Source organism: Amia ocellicauda, chromosome 12, assembly GCF_036373705.1.
Source record: "Amia ocellicauda isolate fAmiCal2 chromosome 12, fAmiCal2.hap1, whole genome shotgun sequence".
NCBI classification, from domain to species: Eukaryota; Metazoa; Chordata; class Actinopteri; order Amiiformes; family Amiidae; genus Amia; species Amia ocellicauda.
In genome coordinates this window covers 7876277-7892056 of record NC_089861.1, presented here as the reverse complement: position 1 = coordinate 7892056, position 15780 = coordinate 7876277, and the positions used below count along the sequence as shown (strand labels likewise).

The window sequence follows — 15780 nt, the reverse complement described above, 5'->3', positions numbered from 1 at the left end:
AACAGCCATCCATTTCACAATTTGCAAGTTAAATCCTTTGAAATCTCTGAAGATACAATGACCATTACTACTATAGAGGCCCATGCAGTGCCAATGAACAGCCCATGCTGTGCTGAGTCAGGCAGGAAGGAGATCATGGTGAGTTTGAACCTCCTCCCATGGCTTGGACACACCCAGATGACTCCAGAAGAGAGAAGCAACAGATAGTGACGCTGCTAATACCCTGTACCACTTGTTCCTTTGCTCCCTGGCTGTTACCTGGGTCAAAGTGCCATAAGGAAGAGATAGCATAGTTGCTGTAGGATCTTATGTATGGTGCAGAATAGAAATGGAATCAATGTTAGAAAGTAAAAGACTCTCACACTTAATAAAACGCTCCACAAATATATTGAGTTAACCCAAATCAGAATAGGTTAGTGTTTCAATCCACAAAGGATCTTCCTCAGAATAAACTAACCCCTTTCAAACCTATTTAAAGAACAAACATCCATCTCAAAGGCTAGATGGACAAGCACACACAAAACATGCCTCAGTTTAAAAGTAACAGCACTGAAAATATAAATAGAATTAGTTATATACCTAAATACCCACAAGGGAAAACACTGGATTCTGGAAACATATGGCATACTATTATTTTCCTTAACATGGGCAGTTTATAAAATTCACTTCTCATATAACAAAGGACTATTTTACACAATCACTGAAACTTAATTTTATATTCATGTTGATTCCTGTGGGGAAAGGATCATTCATTCCATTCAGTATCAATTACAGATATCACAGTCCTTATGTTATAAAACACTCAGAGCTCTGTTCTTACTTTACTCTTGTTTTTTTTTATTTCTGTCTTTTATTGATTCTGTTGTATTTACATTTATGTCTATCTATTACTGTTACTTTATGATTAATATTGTGATTCGTATTATAAAGGAGATACATATGAAACTGGATACATGTTTCACATCTTATACAAAATATCAAATTCCCTCTACACCACAAACACATTCTTGTATTAACACAATCACATGGTAGTTCTTGAATCTGCTTTTGCGTAGTGATCTTCAACATTACCAATTTCCTTCTTGGATTGAAATAGCATACTATGGCATTCAGCCATTTTACCTTCACTAGGATGATTTCTTTTTTCAGATCCCAGTTTTCAATTAAGATATATTGTACTGTTCTCTTTTGAAGAGCTCTTCTTTAGTAGGCTCTTTGAACTTGGGTAAAGAGTTTTTTTTTTCTTGGAAACCTGAAATTGTATTTTAGTCTAAATCACTTCTGACATTTTCTAGGGTTCAGTTGTTAATAAGAAATACATCTCAATCACTAAAGCATTGTTTAACCGTGGTGTTACTTTGATCACGAATGATCTGAAAAGGTGTTACTTTAAAATACTAGCATGTGTGATTGGATGCCAATTGCAGAGATGCACATGTATGTAGGCTGCCTGTGTTTCACGCTTAAGCGACGTATTACTGACGGGTCCTGTGTGTTAATATCGGCTGTACTATAAGGTTTTGATTGTATCATTTCACAGTGTGTCTAGCGGACGGTTGAAATAACAGGTATTTGAGGACTAGACTGGGAGTAACAAGAGAGCAAAAGCTGCCAAACTCGAGTTAGAGATTGATGACGTCACGGCCACCGACGCTCAGGCATCCCGGAGTGGAACAGGGTGGCTGTTGTGCGAGAGAGTTGGCCGAGCTCGCCGCTTCGCACACGGATTCATATCGAAACGACTCCTTCAGCAAAATGTGGCTTTTGTGGATCTCGGAGGCGGTGGATATGTGACTAATGTGGAATCCCCGGTGCTGGAATTCTTTTTATATGCGATTTAATTTCTGAAAGCCATGTCTGCGAACATAATGCGCGAACAACATTCCTTGGGATAGATCTGAACTGTTGCAACTTAAGAACAGCCGCGTTGCATCCAGCTGGTCTGGTAAGTACGGGGGGATATATTGTATCTCTGTTAAAATGCATAGGATCAGAAAATAACAACCGTGCAACAATAACCAAACAAATAAACAAAGAATAAAAAAGTGTGCATATCGAGAAGATCTAAATTAAATGTAGCCTAAGTGTTGTTGTTGATCCCAAAGCATAATCGGAATGACTGCATGATTGTTTTACATACAAAGTGTACAATTTCATTCAAATTGAAATCAAACGAAATGGGAAATGTTATCAATACACATTTTTGTAAAGGAATCAATCCAAAGTTAGCATAAATAAGTGAGCAGTATGATTGTAGAAGAGTCAAAATCAGGTTAAGTCTTGTGATACAGCGCCATCTGTGCCCACGAAAGCTGCACTGTGAGTAGAGGACTGTTTTTAGTGCACACAATAGTTCTCACATTTTCACATTTTTCTTTTGCAAATTGAGGAGATCTGCCAAAGCTAGACTGCTTCCATAGAAAACGCACGGGCAGCATCAGAGATTATTCAAAAGACATATTGCATGCCATGTACAATTTTGGTTGGACTCGTATACAACTAAAATGTGTTGATTAACAATAATACAATTCCAAACACCTAAAATATAAAGCCTACATTTCCATAAAAATCGGATGCGTGTACACGATTAACTGTCATCCAAGAACTGGTGATCTAGTTACAAAAATATTGGATATTTCTCCTGTGAAACCTGATAAGGTTACTTTATCATTAAGAGGAAAAACCTTAATTAGTACAGTGTAACCAACACTTGCATTGTGCATGTCTGATAGTCATTATGTCTTCAAAGAAAGGTCATAAAATAGGAACCATTAGCTTTTATAACCAGCAGCTAACTAAGGAGGCATACACAATGACAGAGAGTGGGAGCCCTGTGTGGAAAAGCCTCTTTTTCTGACTACTCCTAAAAAAACTCCCCCGATCTGGAATTCATATCAATTCATATTGATATATAATAATGATGAAAACACAACAACATTGTAACTGTATGTGTGGAAGGATTTTTTTAACAAGTTGTGTTGCATGGAAATAATTAATATCTGTCTAATATCACAGACGACTTAACATATTACTTTTGACATTTTAATGTAGCCCCAAACTGTTACTTGTATGGATGGCAGGCCTTTGCTAAATTATTAAGATTAGATTATTTGTTAATTATTTGAATCAGTAGTAGTACTAATTGGTGTGTACAAACACATCAGAATGATTCTATATACATAGTCTAATGTAATAACTAATGCATTCCATATTTCTTAAATATGTGGTCTTCTGTAAGTACTTAATTATTGTTCTTAAACAATCTTAATTTACATTAACACTTGAACAGGCACTGCGTTTTATTTATATGATTAGTGAACCAGTACCTAGAATAGAAATGTACTCCAGACATCAAAGGATCCCGCTTGTTTCAAATCTGGGAAGTGAAGAGCAAAGGTTGTTTAGGTCGCGTTCTTGTAACGCAGGTTTCCGCAGTTCTGTGCGGATCGGCGCGGCTCCACCAATGGGATGGGAAGAATTCTGCAGATCTGCGCAGAACTGCGGAAATATGCGCTACAAAATCGCGATCTTAATGCCCATGCCAATAGGAAGTAGATCCGGGCGATGCACTGCGCGCAAAGATACCAGGCAAATTGAGCGAGCGAGCGAAAAAGAGAGAGAGAAAGACTGAGGAGAAGAAGGGTGCAAGTGACCATGCTGGATTTGGGACCTTATAAACTACACGGTAAACCTCCAAATCGAAGAAATTGATGTGGAAAAAAGGTGTGTAATGGGTTTAATGTTTTAAACGGCGGGGTTTTCTTTTTCTGCATACTTTTCTAAGTTTCTAAAAGTTGAGGGCTGACTCTGATCGAGGCGCTGTGTATTTTCTTAGGATTTAATCACTAACGTCCCGTGCATGGCAGTCATCTGTACAGATTTAAGTTTTGAAGATCTTGTAGTGTGTGAGACAAAATATTTAGAATATCCGGGGGCATGCTTTTTCTTTTTGATTTTTTTTTCTTTAAGAAGTGGAAGTATCTTTTGAACAATGTATACATCTGGCTCACTCATGGCAGCAGTGTCTACGTGAACTGAATAGAAATGGACCCGGGCAGAGGGGGGAGGTAAAATTTCAACAAAAAAGCATCGTTTACATATTGCAAACAATAGTCCACGTCTGGATCTGTTCAAGTACAAATGGACAAACATGGAAAACCTGGACAGATAAAAGCTCATTAAGATTTCGTTTGTAACATTGTAACCTTTTCAATAGGTTGTGGGCGATCTTTATACATTTACAACATCAGCCACATAACAATGAAGTTTCACTACTTTGGACTTGACTCAGTAATACAAATTGTGAACTGTATTGCATTGACTAAATCATTTGCTAAGTAGTTAGTTTGTTCTCATACAGAAACCTGAAGGTGTGGTAATTGCAGATTTGTACCCTGAAGGCGTAAATATTTCTTTACATAATAATGTTTGCCCTGCATAATAATGCATGTTACAGATTTGGCAGGAGACAAAATTTGCATATTTGCACCATCAAAATTGATACATTTTTTAAATGTGTTGTTTTGTGTATGTGTCTGTATAGATTGTATTATATATATATATATATATATATATATATATATATATATATATATATATATATATATATATATATTCTTAGTATTAAATTAATTTTAGGTTTTTGTTGATGTTAATTAAACTGAATGCTATCACATTTTAACATTACAGGCACCAACGACTAGATTAACAACATGCCTCTAGGATCTGTTACTGTGAGATATAACGTTCATCTATATATTCTGTTTAAAATACCTTTTAAAGGCCATAGTTTTATTGTTGCACATGTAGCACCTTGTGTTGCCTCGGCAATCAAAATGTATGGCAATATTATACACTCTATAATATAGATGGCTTGCTGATAACAGAGGAGGAAGGAAATACTTCTTAGCTTAGATTATAGTGTATGGTTACTTTGAACAGATAAGGAAATCTTATTTGGCGTTGTCTTTGATGTATGATGTGGCAAAGACCTATATACTCTTTACAATCAGAGCAAAAAATATATATATATATATATATATATATATATATATATATATATATATATATATATATATATATATAATCTGCTAAGGACATTTACACAATGTTGCACATCAGAATAATCTTTGAGATTGAATAGTAAGATGTAAAAAAATACTTTTAAACCCATTCATCTTTACTTTAAATGATCTTTGCTTAACTCTCTGCAGAATATTGATGGTGGAGGTTTGAGTGATACATTGCATGTAGACCTATTTAAATCCAATTCAGTTTATGTCTAGAATTTGAGGAGGTTTCAGATGTGAAACATTTAAATTTAATTTAGAAAGACGTTGACTGTTATTTGCAGATTAATGCAGTCTGACAGGTATTGAAAGTGTGCTTTAAAACACTTATTTTACAATTGTATTACATAAGTACAGACTACAATATTGTTAGTTAAATATTTAAATTAGGATAAATTAAAGTTTGCTTTTGATTTATAATTAAACAGCCAACCATTGTATTAGGTATTCTATTTAAATGTTGTATTAAATGTATCAATAAATGTGAACTGTCAAAGTTTACTATACTACTGATAGACTTTGTGTACAGCAAGAAAATAGCCAAACCCCCAGACTCATGTTATTATTCAAGATTTGATCTGTTCAGTATGTCATTTCAAATTTCAGCGCTTAACTAAGTAATTTATAGTTAATCAATAACAGAAAAAAAAATAATTATAAAATGTTAATGTTGTTTCTTTTTTCTTTTGTTCCAGGAGGTTTGGTGAAGCTTAACTCGTGCCATCATGGGGAAACACACTTGACTTTGCTGCTTTTAAGACTTCTGCATCTTGTTTGCAGTTGTATAGGGAACCAAAGGATGGAGCAAACATTGCCCCTGCAGTTTACACATTCAGTTTATAATGCCACTATATACGAGAACTCTGCCGCAAAGACCTATTTAGAGAGCCAAGTGAAAATGGGTATTTACTTTACAAACCCATCTTGGGAAATAAGGTACAAAATAGTGTCTGGAGATAATGATAACTTGTTCAAGGCTGAAGAATACATCTTGGGAGATTTCTGTTTCTTGCGAATCAGGACCAAAGGAGGTAGTACTGCCATTCTCAATAGGGAAGTAAAAGACCACTATACACTCGCAGTCAAGGCAGTGGATAGAAGCACCAATAGTGAAACACGCACAACAGTTAAAATACAAGTTCTTGACACAAATGACCTGAGACCTCTGTTTTCACCGACTTCCTACAGTGTTTCTCTGCCTGAAAATACAGCCATTAGAACCAGCATTTCCAGAGTAACTGCTACTGATGCTGACATCGGCACAAACGGAGAGTACTACTACAGTTTTAAGGATCGGACAGACGTATTTGCCATTCACCCAACCAGTGGCATCATAACTTTGACGGGGAAACTGGATTACTCGGAGACTAAGCTCTACGAGATTGAAATACTCGCAGTGGACCGAGGGATGAAACTCTACGGCAGTAGTGGCATCAGCAGTATGGCTAAGCTGACTGTTCACATCGAACAGGCCAACGAGCACGCACCTGTCATCACAGCTGTCACTCTAGTTCCTTCCGACTCCGATACAGATCCTACATACGCAGTTGTAACCGTGGAAGACAATGACCAGGGACCAAATGGGGAAATAGCATCATTAAGCATCGTAGCAGGCGATCCTCTGCAGCAGTTTAAAGCACTGAGGTCTAGTCCCGGCAGTAAGGAATATAAAATTAAAGCCATCAAAGAAGTGGACTGGGATAGTCAACCCTTTGGATATAATCTAACTTTGCAGGCAAAGGATAAAGGAAATCCACCACAGTTTTCCTCCGTAAAGGTTGTGCACGTGATATCGCCACAGTTTAGAGCAGGGCCTCCTAAGTTTTTGGAGAGTATTTACAGAGTTAATCTTAGTGAGTTTGCCCCTCTCCTTACCCCCGTTGTCATTGTAACAGCTTTGCCAAGGTATCCCCAAATAACATATGTATTAAAATATAACTCTGACAAAAAACTGTTTGCCATCAATGAAAACACTGGCTTGATAACAACAGCTGGCCCCATCCAAGCTGACAATGCTGCTCAATTTGAGTTGGAAGTTATGACCAGCGACAGAAAGGCTACAACTAAAGTTATAATTTATGTGTTAGACGTGAATAACAATGCCCCTGAGTTTCAGCAGACATCTTACAAAGCTACTGTTGATGAACACATGCCAATAGGGACTAGTGTATTAAAAGTTAGTGCCAGTGATCTGGATGATGGCGAAAATGGTTATGTGACCTACAGCATTGCCAATATACACCCACAGCCTTTCACAATTGACTATTTCACTGGTGTAATTAGTACCTCTGAAGATTTAGATTATGAGTTGATGCCAAGGATTTATAATTTAAAAATCAGGGCTTCAGACTGGGGTTCACCTTATCGCCGTGAAGTTGAGGCTCCAGTAACAATCACATTAAATAACTTGAATGACAACAAGCCATTGTTTGAGAATGTAGACTGTGACGTAACGGTGCCAAGAGACCTTGGTGTCGGTGAACAGATAACCACAGTGTCGGCGATTGACGCAGATGAATTGCAGCTGGTACGATATGAAATAAAGGCTGGCAATGACCTTGATCTTTTTGAGTTAAACCCAAATTCTGGTGTACTTTCCCTGAAACAGTCCTTAATTGATGGTGAAGGGGCAAAAGTGTCTTTCCTCAGTTTACACATCACAGCTAACGATGGAGAGAACATTACGCCACCAATGATTATGAATATCACCATGGTAACTAGTCGGAAACCGGTTAATTTAAAATGTGTTGACACTGGAGTTGCCAAAATGCTGGCTGAGAAGCTTCTTCAAGGGAGTAAGATTCACAACCATGTGGAACCTGAAGAAACCTTCTTAGACATCCACTCTGTTAACCGCTATGCCCCTCAGTTTGTAGACTCTTTCCCTAGTGCAATAGAAGTTAAGGAAAACCTTCCTGTAGGGGCCAGAGTTATCCATATAAGTGCCACAGATGCAGATAGTGGTTTCAATGGAAAATTGGTCTATGTGATTTCGGGAGGTGATACGGACAGCCGATTTGTTATAGAAATGGAATCTGGTTGGCTTATGGTGTATGCTACTCTTGACAGAGAAACAACCAATCACTACACTCTTAATGTCACAGTTTATGATCTAGGAATACCACAGAAGTCTTCATGGCGTCTCTTAGATGTGAATATTCTGGATACAAATGATAACAGCCCGGAGTTTCTTCAGAACAGTTACTCTGTAGATATCAGTGAAAGCACAGAGGCCGGTACTGACATCATTCAAATTGAAGCTACAGATAAAGATGCTGGGCTCAATGGGGAAATTAGATACTCACTTCTTGCAGATACAGATAAATTTGCCATTAATGAAGAGACGGGGGTTGTTAAGGTTAAAAGCCCATTGGATCGTGAAGTGCACCCAGTTTATGTTTTAAAGATTGCAGCCAGGGATCAGGCCACAGATGAACCCCAGCTGCTTTCAACAGTGTTGCTCAAAGTGACGTTGGAAGATGTCAACGATAATCCACCCAAATTTGTTCCTCCAAACTATCGCGTGAAAGTGCGAGAAGACCTTCCAATTGGCACTGTAATAATGTGGCTGGAGGCCCACGATCCTGATTTAGGTCAGGCGAGTCAATTGCGGTACAGCCTTATAGACAATGGAGATGGAAACTTTGATGTCGATAAACTGAGTGGAGCTGTGCGAATTGTGCAAAATCTGGATTATGAGAAACGGCAGGTATACAATCTCACTGCGAGAGCCAAAGACAAAGGGAAGCCAGTGTCGTTATCCTCGACCTGCTATATTGAAGTGGAGATTGTGGATGTCAATGAGAATTTGTATCGGCCGTACTTCTCTTCCTTTGTCGATAAGGGATCTGTTAAAGAAGATGCTCCAGTTGGTACTTCCGTAATGAAAGTAACTGCACATGATGAAGACAAAGGCAGAGATGGGGAAATACGCTATTCCTTAAGAGATGGCTCTGGCCTTGGGATATTTAAGATTGATGAAGAAACAGGTAAGATATATTTAATTTATTATTATTATTATTAGTAGTAATATTTTAGATTGTTTGAAATGCATTTCAATTGTATGACTGTTCAATTAACCAGTTTGTTTGACATGAATTGAACGTTTCAGTGTGACTAAACGGTTTGGTTTATAAATATTTTATAAATAGCATTTGTAAAAAAAATATACTAACACTGCATTTGTCAGTTACTGACTTATTTATTCAAGCAGACTATATCATCTAGCATCAAAAGCATACTAATGAAAGGGTGATGTATTTTGTTTGAAGTCCTTCATCATTTTGAATGGATTTTGTTGAAATGCAAAATACTTAAGTAGAACATAGAATGTATGAAAGTATGAAATTATATCCACACTTAAGCACCCCCCTCACACACACAATATTATTAAAGGTCAAATGGCTACTTAATTGAAAAAACAAAGTTAATTACATTTTAGTTTTATTAATTCACATGAGAAAATAAGCTTTTATAAATATTTACATTTAACTGGCATTTAATATCGCAAGAACAAATCAGACCTAAGGAAGATGCTCTTTCTTAAATAAAATTTAATAAATGAATGAATTTGTTTATTGGGTAAAGATCAAGAAGCCCAGAATAGTTTCCCTGGAGTGAGTTGATTAACTTCTGATTACAGGCTGAGAACCTCATTAGTAATGCATTCAATTTCACCCATGAATTTCATATGACCAAGTTCATTGTAAGTAATTATTTTTGGCTTGTCTAAAACTGAATTAATTCTTCATAAGCAAATTTATCTGCATTTATCTTTGATCTAATATGACACTGACACTTAACAAGCATTCAATGTGATTCTTATGTGGTTATTTTCTGGTTTCACATTTTACAGTGAGACCAGAGCACTCCGTTCACTCAGTAAATCTAAACAATGAAAATAATTCATTCTGTAGGATGTTTTCATATTTTAAATAACTAATGGAAACCAAATTGATTGAAATGTATTGTTTTAACTGAGCTACAATGAGAACCATTTTGTTAATTTTAAATCTTAGAAGAATACTTTACCAGCTGGTTTCACATACCTTGATTAGTACTAGTCTTGCACTACTCCACCTAAAATAACATTGGATAGTCTAAGCCTTGAGCTAATCTGGGTCTGTGAAACCATCCCTAACAGTATCGGAAGTGTGCAAACAGGAGTGTGGAAGTAACTGTTTCTGGGGAAAAGGGGAATATTAAATGGCTTATTAATGGATAGTCAAATTCATTGTACTACTCTGAGAAACCACAAAGTGTACAAAATTCACAATTTTCCCTTCAGAAGCAAATTGATGGCTTTAGCAGATGGGACAGCTGCCTCTTGGAGCTGCAATAGAAATTCCAAGCTAGTTGTCTTGACATTTAAAACGGAGAGCTTTGAAAAGTTCTGACAATGAAGATCATTCTTCCTGTAGTAAATTAGTATTCTATGTATTGCATATGTTGTTGTATTATCTGAACATTGTATTTCCCAGAATTCAGTGTTTGGTGACATGGCTGACAAAGATAAGGAAATAGTTTCTTCCATTTTATTGCGGCAAATGTCTCCTGATGCTTCCATCCCATGTTTGTATAGAGTAGGGACCTATATTTACAGCTGTTCCAAATGGTTAAAACACCTGTTTAAGCTTAACTTAAAAATATTGGGATTCTAACTTCTCTGGCCACTCAAGGCCATTAGTCATTTTATTTAATGAAAATAACACTTATGACTTTTGAAGAGTTTCTGTGGCAACCAGCAGTGTTTTCACTTTCATGGTGGTCTGAGATGGAACTAAGTTTGCCATTAACTGATATGACTAACAAAAATGTAAGACTTGTTGAAATACAACCTTTTATGGAAATCAAACTTTGTTTAATAGCACATAACTTTTCATAGTGACCACAGTGGAATTCTAAATACAGTGTTTGAAATGAAGAGTATACATGAAAGTAAGAATCATATTTATTCTGTTGGGAAATCACACATTCTGTGGTTTTAATTTCAGTGTAACAGGATGTGAAAGCATAGAACATTGTCTTTTCAGCCATCTATTGACCATTGTATGGGTGCTGATCTGTAGTGATTCCGTTGGCTTATTTATTAGGCCTAGGTGAATTGTAGGTTATTGATTTGCTTTTCTTGTGTCCTGCCAGTGCAATAATGAAACACAGCAGACTCTGTACACAAACGGACACACAATTTTGTCAGATATATAATTCACCTTGGAGGAAAAAAAAATGAAGGTATTATATGAAAAAATTACTTGTCTCCAGTACGGTTTTGTAATTTCTATACTATTCTTAATAAATTAATCCTCAAATTGAGGTTTCTATAACAAACCATACATAAACCATAATATTGGAATTTGAAAGTCTGAAGCAAGGTGGCTAATCTGATGGAGCAGATTAAAGTGACCTCAGTCAGCATTCTTTGGCGCCTTAAATGTATTTCAGGATCTACAAAATAAAATAATAGTGAAATGTAAACCCTTTTAATTGTACAAGCATCGGAAAGAAAATATGGATTTTAGACTATTACAAAGGAAAAGAATGGAAAGCAAACATAATCCTTCAACTCCCTTCCAGCAACCAGCAACCAGCAACCAGCTACCCCCAATCCCCACCCCCAAGCGATTCATTTAGACTTTGAGCGATAGGATTGTCTTGCATTGAACACCATTGTTAGGGACACAGCCGGTGCTGGTGCAAAACTAAACATGCCTAGGGCCGCCTCTCCACAGGGAGTTTGGAGAAACAGGGAGTGAGGTTACCACATGTGGTTGCAAGATTACCTCCCGACAAGAAATCAATCTCCAAATGAGAGTGCACACCCAGAATCTGTTCATTTGGCTTGGCTCTGGTTAAAAAAAATGCTAGTAAGGGCCCAATGAAAAAACAAAAACAAAAAAAAACTAAATGATAGTTCTCGCTGCCAAAATCCGAAGCATTTTCATTTTCATGCACAGCTTTTGTGGGTGGTATTGAAGGGAGATGCAACACATCTGTATGTTTCTTGGTTTACTGCATGTTGCATCTGTGTTTTCCATGTGCTGTATTTTTTTAAGATTGTCATTTGGAGATGTTGAGGTCAAAGGAAAGGGCGGCTATAAAGAATGTGGAAATAAGAAGATATTTACTGCTTGCTTTGAAGGCTGATTTTCCTGCCATTTGGAAAAAGTTACTTTTTTGTGTTTTTTTTGGTGCTCCTGTTTTGCTTTCAGTGCTCCCTTAAATGCAAGCTGGTGTTCTGGAGAAGGCCCGTGAATGTTTCGAATTGTAGTGTTGTTGAAGCATTGTTAACATTATTTTTTTGGTTTCTTCATTTGGAAAACATTACCTTACTTTTCAATGAATAGAAATTAAAAAGCGACCAAAATAGTAACCTATCATATCAAAGGGATACTTGAACTTCAGTAACCAATGGAGAAAAATAAATATTTCTTTACTAACAGTTAAGTCAGTGATACCATTTCCTGATCCAGTAAAGCTCTGATTAGTTGTTTGTAATCCAAACATCCAGGTTTGTATTCCAGTGCAGTAAAAAATACAAAACTCACTTTTAGGTTCATAAATGCATTCTTTTTTTTTTCCCTCTCTCTTCAGTGCCCTAGTCTAAAGACTCACGTTTATAGCAGCATGACAATTATGCGTTAAAGATTTGCATTATGACTTCTTAATCCCTGTGATATTTTGACCTTTAATCCACTCTTTTCCACATAATCACTGCAGGTAGGTTTATCCATTTTCAAAAGTCATCTACTCATTTAACTGAATACTCCCTCTCGGCAGGACCATAGCTTGTGAATATAGGACTAGTTTTATTTTTAACATTTATTTATCTCCTTATATTCAGGCCAATATGGTAATTCATAGGTTGGCTTTGCTGAAGTTAAAATACTTTTAAGGTAATTAGCAAATTAAAAAGCATTAAAATGGTTGTTGTATTAATTTGTCACCAAGTTGATTTTATGCTCTGAATTTAGTAAAACTATTCGTTTAGCATTTCATGTTATTTACTGACTTCCTTATGAAGTATGCCCATTATATTTATATTCCAGTTATTTGCAATGCTTTTGCAAGGTCATGAATACTTTAAAACCAGGGCCATTGGATATATTTGTATTCTACAGACACCAGAGATATGTTTAGAACTAAGAAGTATGCAGACCCAACATAAGGGAAGGCCAAGGTTAAATTTGTTCTTCGTGTGTTCAGGAAAATGGGCAGACAGTGTGATTGGGGAAATTGAGTTAATGAAGGTCTGACACAGCTAGGCAGGATGGTATGCTGCTAACCTGATTACTGTTAGTCAAGCCTTGTATGGAATCTCACTGCTGTTTTTTTTAAATATTAATCCTGTGTAAGAGGACAGACAGCTGGGCTGAAATGCTCTGTTTGACGGAAAGAAAATAGACATCTGGATTATTATTTGGTCCACCATGTTTTAAAAAGAATTTGTTGTGTTCTTTCAGAGTTATGTTCTGCGGATAAACTAGATCTTTGTATGAAGTCGTCTCTTGGGGTTCAATAAAACATGCGATTTATGCTTACATTTTACCCATAACTGTGCAGTTGGTTTTATTTGGACACGGACCCCAGCAACCTTTAGCTGCTATATGTGTCTACATTGAAAGTTACATGTTACATTTTCTAACCAGTTCCTCTAAAGGGATGTCTTCAGAAGTCAGAAGACTTAGCTTTTCACTAAATGTATCCAAGTGTGTATCATGGATTGTTTCTTGGCAAATGTCAAGGTACATCACATGTCTGTAGTCTGCTATATATTTTTTTGTCCTCATGCTTTAGTAGGAGTATAATTCAAAATCTGCTTTTGGTATTCACCAGAAAAAAAGACAGCTCCCAAAAGGTTAAAGGAGCACTATTTCTAAGTTGCAGGATGTTGTTTCATCGAATACTGGTAGCAAAAGAGAGGAAAAATAATTTGATTTTACTTCCCTGTAGCAAGTTGGGTATTTACATTCAGTCCTGCTTTAGTGTTGGTCTTATCCATTGATGATGATGTTGTGAATGATAATATTAATTAGGCCTATAGCTGTGACTTCTTTCCAAAATGTACTCTGTTAAAAGGACAATTCAATTACATGGCCTAATATTGTCTCAAAACACACTTTTTTTTTAATTCATAGTAATATTTGTGTATAATCCATACCTGAAATGATTGATCCACATACTGGATCATGATTGTTATTGTTTTCTTTCTTGCTCGCCTCTCAGCCAACAATTCCTTTTTGAGAGCTACTTCTTTGGTAATATTGTCCAAATAACCCCATAATCGTGGCTGTGTGTGTATGCACATTTGTAAAAGTGTGTTTATCTATATGTGTCTGCGCTGAGCCCTTTCTCTGTTTATTGCTTATAGACCTTGTACTGAAAGGAGTCTTTGTCTAGGCTTATAAAATAGTTTGACATGTAGCAACAAAGTCCTGGTAGTAGATTCTCCTCATCAAAAGCCCCTGCCCTTAGAGTGCCCTTCCTGTTATGAATGAGAGGTAGGCTGATTCATAGTGATGCTAGATAAGGGAGGTATGTGCTGAATGGTTTGACTTTCCATGTTTGGCTGTAGAAATCCAGACCGGCCTTGGTGGCTTCCTGGGAGATTGATAGAACTAAAGTATCTGCCTCTAGATGCTTTTTTCTTTTATATGTACCGCTCAGGCCAGAAGTGTGACTGCTTTAGTACACTCTAAAAACACATGACTCCAAATGGTCTTTGCTTGTGAAGGGTTGCCTCAGCAACCTGGCCAGGAATGTGCAGTAGGTTAAAGTTGATTGTAGGGTGCTAAATGCAAAGCACACTTCCCTCAGTTAAAATTTGTTGCCTTCTCAGCCCATTAAGTCTTTTTTTTACTTGCAAACACTGCAAAGCTGCCTTGTGTAGCTAAAATGAATGATTGTCCAAAGCAAAATGAGATCTTTTTGAAACCATGCCATGCTATATGGCGCTGTAATTATTTGTGTTTTCAGGCAAAAGTGATTTTAGAACTTAAGACTTCGCAACCCACAAAAAAAACAAAAAAAAAAACCCTTTAACTTATGGGTTTCTGGTACAGACGCAGTGTAGGTTTATGTTAGTTTGGATGCTTTATATAGCAGATCTAGCAGTAGGATGAAAACAGTGATTTTGTGTATATATATATATATATATATATAGCCTATATATATGTTTTTTATATAATATAAAAACATGCCAGCAAGAATCCCTGAGGGCAGGAGGTAACTGCTTCTGAATAATAATATAACATGAAAACTAAGGCTTGTGATATCCACAACAGTCTCGCTAACAGACATGCTCTGGAGCTGTTAAAATAACATCCAGTAGGGTGACAATAGGAGCTGTCTGGGCCTGTCCCAAAAGGTTTCTTGGACTGGAATTAATGGGCTAAGTTCTGCAAAAGTCCCATCAGGCATATTCTAATTGCATCCCCCTCTATTTATTGAAGTGTTGTTCTTTATGATTTTGCCATCATATAATCTTAGACCTAAATATGTTGGTTTTCGAGTGTTACCCTTCAGGGCAGTTTAAGCATTGATGATCTGATGATTTAGAGACTCCTATGCCTCAAAGGCACAATACAACGTTAGTCTCTTATCTTGAGGAAAGTTAAGAAGAAAAGGGCATAGAACTCAGCTCTTCTTTGTTTCGCCGCTGAAGTGTTTCAGATAAATTTAATGCGAAGGGAGTAGCTGGTTCTATGCCAATGGT

At 36.7% G+C, this 15780-nt stretch overlaps 1 protein-coding gene across 7 annotated transcripts in view; it reads left to right on the top strand.

The window, feature by feature from the left end:
- The first annotated feature begins 1671 nt into the window (after positions 1 to 1671).
- The window catches only part of fat1a (FAT atypical cadherin 1a), a 77103-nt gene continuing 62994 nt past the window's right edge, over positions 1672 to 15780 (top strand). For 4 of the 7 annotated variants that reach the window (XM_066718237.1, XM_066718236.1, XM_066718235.1 and 1 more), the window contains exons 1-2: positions 3598 to 3723; positions 5765 to 9058. In XM_066718237.1, the coding sequence (XP_066574334.1) occupies positions 3711 to 3723; positions 5765 to 9058 (3307 nt within the window). In that variant the 5' untranslated portion in view covers positions 3598 to 3710. Of the gene's footprint in view, positions 1946 to 3596; positions 3724 to 5764; positions 9059 to 15780 lie in introns of those variants that run through there. The other 3 variants (XM_066718239.1, XM_066718240.1, XM_066718238.1) reach the window with 2 other exon arrangements.